The sequence below is a fragment of the Accipiter gentilis genome, chromosome 10 (assembly GCF_929443795.1).
Source record: "Accipiter gentilis chromosome 10, bAccGen1.1, whole genome shotgun sequence".
NCBI lineage: Eukaryota > Metazoa > Chordata > Aves > Accipitriformes > Accipitridae > Astur > Astur gentilis.
The window spans coordinates 32,167,823-32,184,017 of record NC_064889.1 but is presented as its reverse complement, the minus strand read 5'-3'; the positions used below and the strand labels follow the sequence as shown (position 1 = coordinate 32,184,017).

Genomic DNA, 16,195 nt, shown 5'->3' with positions numbered 1-16,195 from the left:
TGGAGAATTGGGTCCCACAGCCCTTGGAACACCAATGGAGAGAACAACATCTCCCAGGCTTGGTGAGCCACCACTGGGAAAGCAGTTCCCTGCAGCTCACCCAAGAGGGAAAGGGTATGAGCTGCACACATCTGCTAGGGAGCAGCCTGCCACAAAGCCTGCTTGTAGGGCAAAACCCTTGGCTGTGGGGTTTGACACCTCTGGTTTAGCACGGGCTCTGCGTGCCTGTGGGCTGAAGGACTCCATCTGCACGTGGGCAGAGACTTCATACTGACAGCACAGACTGGCTTTGGATAGGGCTTTGCAGCTCGAGGTGCAAGGTTGGGGTTGATTTCCCTTGTAAAGGCTGGGAAATCTTGAGCTAGAAAGCTTGGTTTTGGTAACAGGACAGGCTCTTCCTTTCTTCATGCAGGGCTCAAGACGAAACTTTAGCAAAAAGTGCGAGATGGATAATTGTCCATCTCTGTCAGGCCTGCTACGTGGCAAATCCCCACCACAAACAGCTGAGGAGCCAGGCCTGTGTATGGGCATTTCCAGTCTTAGCTCCATCACAGCAAACTCTAAAGCTCCACACTCACTTCGCTCCAGTACTTCCAAGCTATGCCCATGTCCTCAGTTTGGAGACCACCCACAGGGTAAAGGGAGGGGAAGTAGCTAGAGATCAGGTCCTCAACAGATGTAAATCAACGTGTTGCTAATGGGATCAGGGGAACTACACCAGCTTCCATCAACTGAAAATTTGGTCTAAGCATCCAGAGAAGGAGCTGGAACAGCTCCAAAAATATATAGGGCCATAGTGTCTCCACCTCCTAAATCAGCATGACTTTATTTGTTCTCATGTCTTCCTGGGTGGGAGAGGTCTGGACCATGGTGCAATGAGACGTTGAGCCTGAGGCTACTAAGGTAGTAATGGGGAAGAGAGGTCTGAACAGACCCAGCTTTCTTCAAGACGATGCCAACCAGATGGCCTTGGGCAAGAAGAAAAAGGAAACTCAAGTTACCTTTGTTCTTCCTCGAGTTCTTCTTTGGTCATCATTGACTTGTACTGGTTTCCCCTCAGCTTTCCAGGACTGTATTTAAAAGAGAACGTCTCATCTGCAGCTGGAGAGGGAGAGACAAAGAAAAGCAAGAGATCACATGAGCCAGAGACCTCCTGAGACCAGTGATCAACAGCAGTGAGCTTGTTCTCTTGAGATGCTCGTTGACCCCTGCTCCTGCACATGCACCCCAAACATTATGGCCACCCCAGACACTTTTCCTCAGTCAGCTCCAGTCTCTGGAAAGCCTGGGAAGTGTTGGGGAAGCTGTGTGGATTGCAGTGGGGAGCCAAGGTGCTGCTGGCCAGACGATGGCAAGAGTCCTGGCTGCAGCTAGCACTGGAAACAGTGAGGACTGCTGCAAGCGAGCAGCCCTGCTTGGAAGCAGATACAAGTAAATCCTACAGCACAGGAACCATATGCTATTGCTCTCCCTGGATTCAAAGCCTTGCAGGCCCATCTTGGCTTATCAAGACATGCTAATCCTGCCCTGATTAGCTCACAGCATTTTCCGCTTCTCCTCTCCAGACTTGCATTCCTCCTCCCTCCCTCTTCTAGTCCAGGGGCCCCTTCCCATGCTTGGGGCTCATGGATGATGCCACGAGCAGAGCTGTCGCGGGCCACGCAGCCCAGCAGCTCTCCTGCAGCCCTTGACAAAGCTTGTGAAAAAAAGGAGGTGCCACACTGCAAATCCCAGGGCTGCAAACAGACCTGAGCCAAGGCAGCCCCAGGAGCACCAACACAGCTAGTCCAAATCCTTCTGTCATCAGCCAACACACCTGAAGAGGAAACTGAGGTCTCCTTCTCCAGGCCTGGGCGCTCTTCTACCCAGCTCACCAGCCTCAGCCCTGTGCTAATTAGAGCACCGAAGCTCACGGACTCTGAGCCAAAGCCGATCCTTTTCCAATCGGATTTTGTTCAAGCACTATTTGCTTTTAAAAACCTCTCCCCTGCTTTATCTTCCTACAGATGGGAGAAAACAACAGGAGTGGAGGTCAATCCAAAGGGCAGCCCAGGAAGAGCGGCTGCTTTGGGTAGTTGCCTTTGTGGGTTATCTGTGGGCTGTTCATCTGCGAGCCTTTATCTCCCAAGGACTGCAGGACTCAGCTGCTTCACGTCGAGCCATCTAGCATCGCTGTTTCCACATCCACCCAGAAACATCTGCTGCTTCCACCAACCCTCGGAACCCTGGTGATACTTCTAAGGGGTCCACAAAAGGAAGGCATTGTTGTGTTATCTGCATGGCCCTGAAAAATTGGACATTTTTCCACAAGCCAAATATCCAGGATGATACCTCCCAGCACCAGCAAGACCACAAAAGTGGTGAAACTCCCCTGACTTCTGTGGTAGGAGAGAAAGCCCCAACTTGTACATAACCCATGGACCCATCCCCTCTCCCCAGCCACCTAGGAAACCCCTTCCAATCCTCACTGCTGCTGTTGCAAGCACCACATTGATGAAAGTTTCTCCTCCTCCACCTGCCCAAATGAAAAACAACCCACAGCCCCTATCCTCCCTTCCTCACACTCAGAAGGATTCAGCATCAGCAGCTTCTCTCTATTTTCTGGTCAATACTGCCTTTAAGGATTTTCTCCCCATGCCCAAGGTCAGCTGTTTGATTTAGTGATTTCTCCGACCCTAAGCTCATGCACGCCCTCGGCTACTGCCAGAGCTCTCACAGACCTTGGGGACCCCCATGCAAAAGGCAAGTCAGAGCCTCATTTTGTAGATGGGGAAACCTGAGATCTCAAAAACAAGCTGTGCAAGGCTGCGTAGGCAGGTATGGGACCGAGTGAGCCAACCACTGCAAGGTCACTGCTGCTAGTGTATGCAGTGTGCCTGGAGCAATGGGAGCAGGGTGGGAATTTAACAGAAACCTCCCTGCAGATATCCACATTTCCTCCCTTCTTCTCTATATTTCCATGCCCCTGATCTTGGGGAGCTTCCCTGGGAAGTCTGAGTAGATTACTGCTCAGTTAATGATCTGGAGTATTTCTCTAATCCCAGAATGCTATTGGGACTCCAGGGGGAACAACGAGGCAAACCCTTTCCCTAGCATCTTCACAAGTGCCCAAACACAAGCACTCGGATGCTTTGGTCCTGCAGCCCCAAACATTCAGCTTGGCCATATGCCACTTCCCTCGGTGGGAAAACCCTCTGAATGGGCAGACAAACAAGCCTGGCCAGCTGGAAACGAGCATTCATGCTGCGGCTTATCAGCCTTTCGGGTGGCCATAAAAGTGCATGGAAAGAAAATTCAGCTGGCTGCTGCTTTGGGAGATATTAAGAAAGGAAAAAAAAAAAAAAGAGGGTGTAACATCCTGTTTCTTACTCTGATGCAGAGCAGGAGCTGTTTCATTACCTTTGTATAGCTTGCCTGATTTCAAGGACAATTAAGATCATTTCCCTCGTGGTTTTCTGCCAAGTAAGTTGAGATTTAGGATTTTGCCTCTCCCAAAAAGGGCAGTTTAATTGCCACCCCGACAGAAAAGAATAAAGGAAGAGTGAGGCAAGGAAGCTACCCATCTCCCTGCCCACATGTTGTGGTTAAAAAGGAGCCAGCATGTGGCTTTGGAAACCACTGGCTCTTTTCTGAGCTCAGGAACTTTCTTTGCAGACTGAAAACAAACTTCAGGAAACACACAGAAAAGGGGAGGCTGGGTTTTCACGTGGACAGCGAAAACACTACAGAAATATGAGGTGACCTACTTACTCGGAGCCTCCGTGAGTTCATATTAAAGAAAACATTTGTCTTTCATCTCTCTGCCCTTGCATTGCTAGCACCATGACCCTGAGCTGGCAGGGAGAAAGCAGCCCCAAGAGCACACCTCTCCCCTGAACATATTCTGGCGTGCTCCACATGTGGTTCCTGCCAGCTCCCTGCAAGCCTTCCTGCCCAAAGCGGGTTTGGCCACTGTGGCAGCATCCCAGGCTGGTGACAAACTGCCTGCACGATCCCCACATGCCCAAGGGGAATCTTTGCTCGCGGGCTTGCTGGGCAGCAGCTCAGCGGCTTGAGTTGGGCCAGGACCAAGCGATGTGCAGGAGAGACAGTGAAGGAAGGCGTGAGGTTGCTCCCCAGCAAAGCCAGGGCACTACTATTATTCCCAGCTGCACAACGCTTGCCCCCTCATTATCAGGCTGAGCCATCACTTTACCCAGTTCCATTATAAAACACTTCAGAAATGGTGTAAATAATTCAGGAGAGGAGTCAGTGGCTGTCTGCAGGAGATGCTTAAGGAGGATGCTGGGCTAGCCACGACACATGGCCAGGGACCGTCATCTCCTGATCCCGAGCCACAGCCACTTTGGGGTAATGCACAGTGGTGCTGGAGCAGCCCTGAAACAGAGCTGAACTGAAGGAGGCAGACCCTGGCAGTGCAGTGTTACTGAACATGCATTTGGCAGGATACATCCATCATTCCTCAGACCAGGTCTCCCAGTCCTGCATGGTGACATCCCCAGTCACCAGTGCTGTGAGGAAGACTAACGGGGTGGAATAAGTGTCTTTTGGGAACCCTGCCTCCAAAGGTGCTTTCCCCACCTTGTGGGCACAGCACCAGGACTGAAATTTCATTCTCTGTGGCATTAGGCATAATCCTCCCGAGCCAGGGGATTGCCACACAGTGCCTTAAAAAGGGCAAGCAGAAAGCGGGGCAGGGAAGAGGGAACACCCCAAGCTCTCCTGCTGCTCCCAGCCACCCCAGGCAGGGGCTCCTGGGGACATCCCAGCATCTCCAGTGCTGCTCAGATGAGCAGAGTCCCCTTCAGACACACACTCTTGCTTGGCACCATCTGTTTCATTTTCTTACGAGCACAGCAGTTGTCACCCCAATTAGTCAATTAATCATTTTCCAATCAACTAATTGGCTAATCAGTTAAACACGGCTCTGACTAAAGCCCCTGGAGATCGTCCTGGATGTGAGCAAGAAGCTTTTGGGGCAGCTTCATCACAAAGCTACCCCATGGCAAACAGCCCAAGGGCATCTGGGGAAGCAAACAGGGGCTGCTGCCGGGGTAGGAATTTCCGCTACGTTTCCTGGAGGAAGGAGACCATCCCCAAGCACTCTGGGGCTTCAGCCCCTCAGACCCATCCGTACCCTCCCTGCAGGGTGCTGGCTTGCCTGGCACTCACCATCCTCATCCTCCGGCTCTCTCACCACCAGCTTCTCGTTTTCTGAGTCCAGATCTTCCTCCTGGAGGAGTTAAAAACAGAGCAGCCATGAGGAGAAGGTGCTATGCTAAATAACCCGTGCTCTGTTGGGGCACCAGAGCCTGCAGGGCAGGGAGGCAGAGAGCAGAGCTCCTGTGGTGAGGGCTGAGTACCCCTTTCCTGCCTCCTTCATGGAATAGGCCAAAAGGATGCTCGCTAATGAGCGAGGCTCATTAGCCTGCTTTCCTCTCAGTAGTCAGTGGGGAGGGATTTGGCCTTGCTTACTGCACTCCCACCCAAAGGCTGCAAACTGCAAGTGCCTCCCCATAATCGAGGAGATATTAAGGTTTTTACCAAGAACCTGCTATCCCAGTGTCCCCAGGCACAGTCTTGTGCCTGAGCACCCTCCCGAACTGGCACCCGCCATGCTCCCCACCCTGCCCAGGGATGTGCAGGGAACTGAGCCACTAGCCATGAGAACTTCTCCAGGATGCCCCCAGGCCAGGCTTGGACAGACTGTTCCAACACTAGGAAAAGCTGGATCCTCAGCAAAAGCCACCTTGCAGCCACGGGCCAAGCGGCTGCTCCGAAGTACAGAAGCACTCACTAGCTGAGACCAGTGGTCGAAGCCAGCGCTGGGAGGTTCATGCTGGGACCCTGCCAGGACCCCCCCAGCCTCGCCTGGCAGCAACCCCCAGAGACAGCTCGGGCCCATGGACCCCCAGCTCCTCCTCGCTCCTCCAAGAAATGCCTGCCCACACGCACTGCCACTGCGGTGGCACAGCTGACCTCTGGAGCACAGATAGGGTCAGCAACAGTGCTTTTTTTTTTTTTTTTTTTTTTTTTTTAAATGCAAAGCAATTTTGGAAGTTTTGGGGGTTGCCTCCTACAAGCTACAACAAACTTTATCAAGCCCAGATTCCTTCCCCTTGCAGAAAGTCATGCAAACTGCAAGCAGGGAGGGAGGGGAGCGCTCCAGCTCTGGAGATAAGACAGGAACACAAATGCCCCCGTGTACATTCCTTCCTCCCACAAAGCGCAGCACCCAGCACCCCAGCTGCAAACCCCTGTGGTCAACAGCACCCTGGAGCACACGTCCTCCCGCATCCTCCCCAGCCCTGTGCATCCCATTCAAAGTAATGGGGCTGGTACGCAAAGGGCAAAGCACGTGGGAGAGAGGGAAAGGAGCATGAAGGGAGCCTGGTGAGCCAGCATGCTATCGAGGGGGACACAGGAAAAGTTGGGGTGGAGGACACCCGAGGGAAATGAAGACGATCTGAGAAGGACCCTGTGCAGAGCCGAGCGCTTGCTTTGTGGTGCACGGCTTTAGATAAACTGCTGGAGCGCTGTATGCAGCCCCGACCCAGAACTAGGTTAGTTTGTCATTGGTGAGGAATGCGCATTATTCACAGCCATTTGGCTTCTTTTCGCCACCATGCTCTTGGGCTCCCCAGAAGGACATGCTGCTATGACCCCCACCCCCTGCAGCCACCATTATTTTGGGCCACTCTTCCAAACATGGGCACTTCCTGCTGGACACCCAGGCGTCCCCTGGGGACGACTAGGAGCAGGGAAGCACCCAAAGGAGTCACCTCAGGGAGGGACTCAGCCACAAGCCCGGGGCAGCGGCTCCCCATCACATCTGTCTCTCCCTGTGAGCCAGAATGCCTCCAGGAAGACCTGACCTTCAGGACCTGGTACAAGAAGGGACATTTTAGCCTGTTCCCTGCCCAGGCGTTAAGAACTGAGCATTTAACAGTGGAAGCAAGTAGGAAATTTGGGTGCCAAACCTCCAAGAAAGGAAAATATCTCCACTCTAACCCAGACGATGAAACATTTGATGGGAGCAGAGAGGGAGCAGCCGGGGATGCCAGGCTGGCAGGCGACAGCAACGTGCTGTGGCTGTGCTGGGAACCCCCCACTCGTGGCAGCTGGTAGCTCGCTGCAGCACGACATTTTTCTGCTTGGATGGCTTAGAGGCAGATGCCAGCACCTCCCTTCCCCCCATGCTGCGGCCCCAGCCTCAACATCCCCGTCTGTCTTCCTCGCCGGGGCTGCTCACTCCCGCACCCGCAGCCATCGCTGTCCCACCACCACCAGAGCCCCCCAGGCTGCCTTAGCGTGACCCCACTCTCTGACCCCCCCCCAGGAGCCAGGCATCGCTCCCTGCACATCCGAGAAGCACATGTGCACCTGGAGCACCGTTTCTCTCTGCTTTAAATGGACCAACCCATTAAAAGCCCACCCAACCCCCCCCCAGGGGAGCAGAGCAGGCAAGCTTTGTCCCCTCCCATGGCCACTGCTACCCTGGGACATGTCCCATCCATGCAGGGACACCAGCACACTGTTCACTGTGCCACCCTCATCAGGCCAGCTCTCTGTCCCACGCACCTCTGCCTTGGTGCCTTCGAAAGCTGCCTTGGAAAGTGCTGCATGGCCACATCCATCCTCCGCTTGTTCCGTGTGCCCGAGGCTGGACCCAGGTGAGGCACCCAAAGGTGGTATCTGGAAAGAAGCAAAAACTTTGAGCACAAAGGTCCCCAAGCCTTCCCCATGCTCAATCAACCAGCCCTGGCAGCATCAGCACACGCAGACATATCTCCAAACGCAGCCAGCAGCCTGCCTTGCCCTGGTGCCCGAGCCCATGCTGCCTCCCATCCGTGTGCCAAGCCATGGCATGGCTGGTGGAGTGAGGAACTCCAGAGACCTTCAATGCCCAGCCCTGGAGCCAGGCTTTGGAGGTTGTGAGCTGCCCTCTGCAGCGTTCCCATCCCGCAGGACTGGGACCCTTGCAAGGAGCCATCGGTGATAGGGAGCAGCTTGGCCAGCACCGGGCTCGGCTGCCCGGCTGTCCTGGCAAGGCTGGAGGCAGCTGCCCGCGATGCTGATGCAGCAGGTCAGAGCTAGCAGGAGGGGAGAGGAGAGGAACGGCACCACGATATGCTCAGTTCGTTAACGCTTGCAGGGCCTGCTCTGCCAGCTGCCTTCTCCATCGCAGAGTAATACCCCCTTGAAGCCCTCCCGTCCCCCTACCGTAATCCCAGAGCTGGGGCTTCCCTGCCCTCTCAGCCCCATGTCAGCTGTGAATGCAGAATGGCCTCAACCCCCATGCAAAACCTTCCTTCCCCTGCCCTCTCCCAGCACATACACTTCTCAGCTGAACCTCTCTCCCTTGCGCCGGGAGGGCGGCTGCGGAGGAAGATACGCGTGGGCAGGGAGCGGGGACATTGTGTCTGTTGGCCTTGCAGCAAAATACCAGTGCTGGGCTGGGAGCAGCCTCTGGGCTGGCTTAAAAAACTATCAGCAGGGACAAAACCCCCACCCCGAGCCTGGCTGGTGCCCACAGCCCCTGCCAGCTGGGGCAGAGGGGAGAGTGTTCCCTGCTTGGAGCATCCCCACACCTCCAGGGGGTCTGCCCCAAATTTCAGGGCTCCTCAGCCCTGCCATGGCCATGCTGTGCTGGCTTCCTTGCAGCCGTGGGGCAAGAGCAGCCGAGCTGGCAGCTGCCCTGCCCCCGCCATGGGATGCTCTGCGAGAGGAGGGCAGCATCCTGCAGCCAAGAAACGGAGGGGGAAGGTGGTAGGGCAACGCTGGGAGACTTGACAACCAAAGAGGACACTACGGCACCCCAGGCACTGCTCTTCTTTAAGAAGCGCAGCCCAGGGGCAATGCAAGGAGACTGTTTCAAGTGGTAGGGAGTGAGGGAAGTGTGGATCAGGGCCAGATGGCAGCAGGAGCTGCTGGAGAAGCAGGGACCCAAGTGCTCCGGCCACCAACCTGCAAGCCAGCATCTCTCCATGGTTGCACACCGACCAAGAAAACCTCCCCGCAGAAAAAAAAAAAAAAAAAAAGTGACAAGAAGCACTGCAGGGAGACGACGCACATCATTATCCGGGAGCATCTGGAGGAGACTTGACACGGGCCGCCCAGGCCAGCTGCTGCAGCAAACAAAGATCACATTGCTGCCGGCATCAGTAAGGGGACGCGTTCGGCGGCAGCTGCCTGGCCCCGAGGCCACGCAGGGCTGGGAACATGCCCTGCACTCCCTGCCTGCTCCCACTTGTGGGCAGGGTGGACCCAGCCCACTCCACAGCACATCCCGTGTCCTCTTACATCTCAATCATACCTCTGCACGGCTTGCCAGGGGCTCTGGAAAACCCAGCGCCTGCCACCGCAGGGTTAAAATCCAGAAAGTCATTTACTTTAAATACCAACATAGCAAGACATCTGTCTTGGCTTTTGGCAGCTCTTGGCTTTAGAGCTGAAGCATTTGTTGGATCATCGGAAACGTGCCTCTGCCCTTTAGCTTCCATAGCCAACAAGCGAGACGCCTGCGCGTGAAGCCGACTCTGGCAGCGGAGGCTTTGGACCAAAACAAGAGTGAGGACGAGACCTCCAGGGACATTTTGGGTATGGGCAGCACTGACCACAGACAATCCCAAGTCTCCCAGGGGAAGATGGCTTAGGCACAGGAGCTTGGCATTGCATCCCCAAAATGCCCCCTCGTGGCTCTGCCACCGTGTGAGCCCTCTCCCAGCCCTACAGGAGACGGAGGCCGGGCTCCCCATCACAACATCATCTGGTTTTCAGCTCATTTCTGGCCGTTTCCTCCCCACTTCCTCCATCCCTGGTGCAAACCCCTCTGAGCAATGGGTTTCCCTTCTCAGAAGGGACACAGGGACGGTGAGGGGCCAGTGTGTCTCTCTCCCCATCCTCGGTCATAGGGACAGCCACGGTGTCTACGGGCAGGATGAGGACAAATGAGTGTCCCACTCCAGCTCCAAGAAGAGGGAATATCGCAGGCTGCAAAGCAGGGGGAGAACATTGTCTTGGATTAAACTCCCAGCCCTTGCATGTTGCCATTTATGGCTGCACTTTCTGCTCCAAGCCTGATGCAAGATGTTGCAAGAGGGAAAGAAAGCAGACAGGAGACAGCCAGCCAGAAGGAGAAAAGCCAGGAGGAAAGGGGGAAGGAAGAAGCCTTTAACAAAAAGAATAAATAATGATTTTGGGTAGAGTTTAGCAAAGCAAAGCAAAGCAGCTGCTACGTCGGCAAGTCCCTTTCACCCCGCTGCTGCGGCTCTCCATCCTCCCACCAGCCAGAGAAGCAGCTGCTACAGAACAAGTTTTCCTGCCCTGGGCAATGGTCCTGCCAGCCCCAGGGTGCCCAGCGGGTACATGCCGCACGCGAAGGTGGTGCTTTGCAGATCTGACCCCCGCCACAGCGTGGGGAGCATCTGCTCCCACCCATCCTCCCCACTACCGCTGTGGGCAAGGATGAGCCATAGGGCAGCTAGAGCCCTACCGAAACTCCAGGGCCATCCAGCCCTCAGCGAGGGGTCAGGCAGTGCCAGATCTGATGAGAAAAACCCTGGCACGTCCCATAGTGGCCTGAGGAGTCCTGGCTCAGCAGCACCCATCTCTGTGGGCACCGTGACACCCCGGTGAAGCACTCCCAGCACTGCACCCAGCCTGCTCATCCACTGCTCTCCCCTTTTTGCTCTGGCCTCCGGCAAGCAAACACCACAGGCAGCAACACCGGGACATCTCTTGCTGGCACAGACAAGTCAGATGGCATCCTTGGGCAGGGAGCAGGGGCAGGCAAAGCCTGCCCTCACCTCGAAGGCTTACCTGGCACCCTTTCACATGGGTGAGCACTTCAGAAGGCAAAGAGTCCTTGTGGCCTCTACTCCAGCAGCCGACCGGCTCCTTGCAGGCTCCCAGGGCTGTATTCAGCCCAGAAGGGACTGAGCAGCAGCCCAGTCTCCCAGACCCACTGTAGGGGACGCAACGTAAAGCCCCAACGCAACTGTGCCCCACACCACGTCCCAGCACCGGCCCTGTGCTCCGACCCCACGGCTGGGATGCAGGGGAGGGCACGACACGCGCACAGGCTCCCTGGGCGGGGGGGCGACACACGTCCTGCCTCACTTCTCAATTTGCAGCCACTGCAAGAGATGATGCGTTTGTTATCAACACAGACTGCACTGGGTGAGAGCTGGAGCACATCTGAGCAGTTACAGATCTGGCCGGAGAGTCCCACGTTCTGCTGGCAGGGGCCCGTGCCGCTGCCAAGGCTGTGACGAGGGGTAGCACATCGTGGCATCCCTCCCCACCACGCTGTGGGACGGCAGAGCTCCTGCCGCAGCCCTGTGGCAACACAGAGGCAGCTTGCACAGTTGCCAATTAAAGCCAGACTAATTAGACACCCTCTCCCCTCTGGCACGGGGAAGGAAGTAGGAGGTATTAGAGAGGGAGATGCCGACTTCTTAAATTTAAAGAGGGTCCCTGCTGAGAGCTGGGTGGTTTGTGCTTCTGCTGCCTATGTGTGCCTATAGATAGGGGTGGGGGAACACAGGGGAAAGGTGCCAGGAGCTTTGCAGAAGAGGCAGGCGACATCCCTTTCGTGCCTTTGCTATCCAGGTGACAGCACCGCACGCTGCCCCGGTCAGGCAGCGTTTGCATGACTCCCTGGCCAGGGCAAGCTGGGCACCCCCCCTGCCAGATCACCTCCGGAACTGTCCCCTCTCCCCACTGTCACCCACTTGACCCTGCTCCCTCTGAAGCCACCAGCTGCGGTTAACCCTTGGCAAACCGGCCAGGTTGCCGTGCCCAGCAGAGCCTGGCACTGCCTGCTCACCCTCCCCATTTCCAGAGCATCCTGACCAGGATGGCATCCCAGCAGTGGCTCTGGACCACCACTGAAAACCCTGCCCTGTCCCTGCCATCTGCCATTTCCAGGACAGAAATACTCATTACAGAATTGAAGTTTTCTGACCATTTCTCGCAAGAACCAGACTCAGCAGCTCTAGCGACACTGTGGTTCCCACCCGACAGCTTTTCATTAGGGGATCGCTTTGACAGCCCTGCCTCATCCGTTAACAAGCTGGGGATGGGGATGAGAACAGACAGCGGCACACTAATTAACTTTTATTCAGTGATGGGAGCCAGCAGAGACAAGGAGAATCACTACCAGCAGTTAATGGAAACAAGAACTCCTAGGCTCCTTTCCCTGCTCTGCCACTACTTCATTTTATAGCTGTGGGGACAATGCTGCAATGGTCCGTTCCTCCCAGAGAGGGGCAGGGAAGCCCCGAACCACATTGATTTTAACCAGCCGGTTTCACATCACAGGCTGCCCTTGTGGGAGGTGGGAGCAGGAGGGAAGCTGAGCTACGCAGCTGCCCCAGCAGATACTGGTTTGCAGAGTGAGGGAGAAGGAAGGAAAGAGGTAGCGGGGTGCACAGCTCCAGCCAGCCATTAAACACACTAAGGCTGCTCTTCCCAAGCGGGTTCATCCATCAGCATTTTGGTCGAGTGGTTAATGGCTGCAGTGAATCCAAACCAGTGTGGCGCAGTATGTGCTAAGCAAACAGGGGGGGGGGGGGGGGGGGGGGAAGAGGCAAGAAAGCTCTCCGAGTGCTGAGCACAGCCCTCTGCTTGCTAATGGATCGAGAAGCCCTGAGCCTGCAGCAGCTCTGACACCGCCGGGAGCCCGCAGCGGAGCGGACAATGTCTGGGAGCCTCGCCTGCTGAGTCACATCAGCGGACTGCAGCCCTCAGCTGAGCCAAGATGGGTTTGATAGGGCACATTTCCACCAGCAGCCGCCTGCAAAGCACTCGCTGCTCTGCCCAAGGTCAGTCCCATCCCTGCCTGTAACATCTGCTGGGCTTTGGCCTAAGCACTGCTGGAGGAGAAGGCAACTTTGAGGATATTTGCAGGGAACAAAACCGGGGGAGCCAGTGGAGACTCAGTAGAGCTGTGGAGGGATCCTGCCCGCAGGATCAGCTCCCACATCAGCAGCCCGGGCACTGCTCCCCGCTCACATGTGCGCAGCGCCTGCTGGAAACGCACGTACTCCCTCCGCCGTGCCACCCAGCACCGTGGGACCGCCAGCCCCGGCCAGGCAGCCTGTGCCGAGCAGTCCTGGCAGCCGCGAGATCACGCGCGGGCCAGCGCTCCCAAACACTTACTCAGCAGCGAGAAGCATCCCTCCCCCTTCCCACTGCTCTCCACCACCACCCAGATCACAGCCACCGCCCAGTCCCTGTCCTTCCCAAAGAGACACTGCTTAGGTCCAGGGCAACTTGTCCTGTCTTGCTCCTACAAGTGCGGTAACCTTTTCCCAGGAGGAAAAACTAGCAAGGACCCTACTCAGCTCTCGTGTCCCCTTTGCTCTGCTGTAAGAGGGGCTGAGGGCAGAGCAGCAGAGACCCTGGTCCCACCGGGCCCAGCCAGGCTCCTGGAGGACACAAGACCCCCCGTGCCTTGGGTAAGGGCTCACCTCCAGGCATGCAAAACCCCATTACCGCACCTGCACCCGAGTGGGGATAAAAGAGCTGAGCCCATCTCTGAAGGCAACAAGCACCGCAGCAGTGCCTTTTCAAAGAAATTGGGACTGAAGAGCAGCCACAAGGGAAGAGAAACATGCCCAAGAAGACTCAAGCTAGTGAGACAGCAGAGGAACCCGTGAGCTCTGGCAGCACTGGATATGGCCATCTGTCCTGATGGGGTGCTGCACTTCATCAGAGAGTGCTGGGTATGCCCCAGGCCCCACAACAGCTCTGGCCAGGTGGCCAGTTTTGGTGCCGAGCTAGCCCAGCCAGGACCCAGCCGGCTAACGGCAGCCCAACGGCTCTCCAGCTTGACAGAGATCCTGGTACTCAAAGGCACCAATAAATCACGGGGCAGAGGGACAGATGTGGCTTCTGGGATGCTGGGACGAGGGAGGGGGCTGCTTGAGAGCCATACCCATGGCCAAGGGGTGTGGGGAAGGGGAGAGGGAAAGCTCCGAGCCTCAGAAATGACAAGGGCAGGTAAGAGGAGCCCAGGGAGACAGACCCACGTCCCAGCCCTGAGAGCGGCTCAGGGCTCACCCTGGGCGTTGCAGAGCATCACGGCACAGAAGGGAGTGCGCAACCCCCTGGGACTTGCCCGAGGCCGTCCAGCGAGTCAGTGGCGATGCTTTCCAAGGCGAGGGCTGTCTACGCACTGCCCGGCAGCCTGGATACAGTCGCTGAGGATTACAAATGCTGCTAATAATAGCCAGCAGGCGCCTGGGCCCCAGGCCTGCGCTCCCCGGCCGAACCACGCTGCCTGCGCACGGACGACGCATCGCTTCTGGATTGCTGAGCCACCCCATTACTCACTTCCCCCCATTGGGACAAGGGGCCACCCTGGGAGAAAGGCACCTACGGAGGGAATTCAGGCACCTCAGGGTGTCACCGAGTCCCACGCAAGCCGGGCAAGAGCAGAGCAAGCTTTTTCCACGGACACTGGGTCACCCTTTTATTCTTAAATAAGATCCAGTGCCGGAGGAGGATTTACCGGGTGTTTATAGGCATCGCTGCCCCCCCCAGCCCCCCCCAGTTCAGCCAGGGGTCAGGCCTTGGGGCCAGCGTCCTGCTGGGGTTGGGAGGGAGGGGGAAGGCAGTCCCTTCCCCTGGGGCTGGCGAGGACAGCCAGCCGGGGACAGCGTAAGGGAGCCAGGTGCTGGCAAAGGGACAGTTTGCTGCAACCCACAGAAAAGAGGATGCAGACGGGAAGAATAAACATCCCGCAACCCGCCAGCACCTGGATGAGCTCTTGGGAGAAGGAGAAGGCTCCCAGGGGCTGGATGTGCAGACAGGAGAGGCTCACACCGACACACACCTCTCTTCCCTTACATCTTCACTATCTTGATTATTTTTAAGAGTATACCTCTTGGGGGGGGGGGGGGCAGGGGTGGAAAGGAGCCCGAAACAACCACCACCACCCCACCCCGCTGCCGCCCTCGGGGACAACGGGCTCGTCCCCACCCGAGAGCAAAACCCGGCTTTTGCCGGGACCTCTCTTGTTTTAGAGGAAAACGCCGGGCGCTGCCCTCCCGCCGGCACCAGCCCCTCCGGCGGGGCCGGAGGCAGTCGCGAAGGGACACTGCGGGGGGGGGACGGGGACGGGACACCGGCTGCGGGGACCCCAGCGGTGCCGGGGGACGGGGAGAGGCTCCGCAGGGAGCCGACCTTACCTTGCTCTCCGCATCCTCCCGCTGCCCGGGCTCCCGGGGCTCGGCGGGCGGCTGCCGGGGGATGCTCTCGGCCGCCGCGGGGCCGGGCTCGGCCGCGGGGCCCGGCTCCGCCGCCGCCGCCTCCCGCTGCTCGGTAGCCGCCTCCTTCCCCTCCTCGCCCGCCCCGACCTCCTCCACCGGCACCCGGCCTCCCTCGTCCTCCGGCCCCTCGGCCGGTCCCGCTCCCTCCGCCGCCGCTTCGCCCCCGGGGCCGGGGCCGCCCTCCCGGGCCGGCTCCGCCGCTACCGGCTCCCGGGGCCGCTCGGCCGCCCTCTCCCCCTCGCCTCCCCGCAGCCTCACGAAGACGGAGGCGAGGACGAGGGCTAGGACGGTGAAGAGCAGCGGGACGGCCAGGTACAAGTCCACGGTCACGTCCATCCTGCTCCCGGCGCCCGCCCGACCCGACTGCGCGGCCGCGGAGGGTGCGCGGCCAGCCCGCTCGGCCTGCGGCGGGGCTGGGCAGGCTCTCAGCCGGCTTTACCCGGCGTCATCTGCCTGGGCCCTGCCCACAGCCCCGGCCCCCCCCTTCTCCCCGGCCTCGGCACCCACCTCCCGCACGGAGCCGGCAGCCGGAGCTATTCCCACCCCCTGCCGGGATGCGCGCCCACAGCCACGGGTGGGATTTCGGCAAAGGGGACCGGGTGAGGAAGGCTGCCTGCAAGCGGCCCCCGCTATCCTTGATGCCAGTGGCGGGCTCGGGACCGGAGGACCTTTCATTAGACACTGCCCTGTACCCCAAAACTCGTTGCCGGACCCCTCCGCCCAGTCGCTTGCATCATTTGTAACTGTTTGACTGGGAAAGGTCTCTGCCCCCTGGGATGCTCGCTGCGGGCAGAGAGGCGCCCGCAGCTCGGTGAGCTCAGCACCGTTGCAGGGAGCTCTGTGCAGGCTGGGGCGTCAGCTGGCCTCCGTGTAGTGTTTAATGAGCATTTACACCTTGTTAGCCCTTGGCTGGGTAG

At 57.8% G+C, this 16,195-nt stretch overlaps 1 protein-coding gene across 3 annotated transcripts in view; it reads right to left on the bottom strand.

Annotated features, from left to right (window-relative positions):
* Window positions 1-15,720, bottom strand: part of MXRA7 (matrix remodeling associated 7) — a 31,587-nt gene extending 15,867 nt beyond the window's left edge. The window contains exons 1-4 of one of the 3 annotated variants that reach the window (XM_049813204.1): window positions 15,198-15,720; window positions 7,582-7,695; window positions 5,173-5,233; window positions 1,002-1,101 (exon numbers count right to left, since the gene is read on the bottom strand). In XM_049813204.1, coding sequence (XP_049669161.1) covers window positions 1,002-1,101; window positions 5,173-5,233; window positions 7,582-7,695; window positions 15,198-15,614 — 692 coding nt within the window. In that variant the 5' untranslated portion in view covers window positions 15,615-15,720. The remainder of the gene's footprint in view (window positions 1-1,001; window positions 1,102-5,172; window positions 5,234-7,581; window positions 7,696-15,197) is intronic. The other 2 variants (XM_049813206.1, XM_049813205.1) reach the window with 2 other exon arrangements.
* Between the last annotated feature and the right edge of the window lie 475 nt (window positions 15,721-16,195).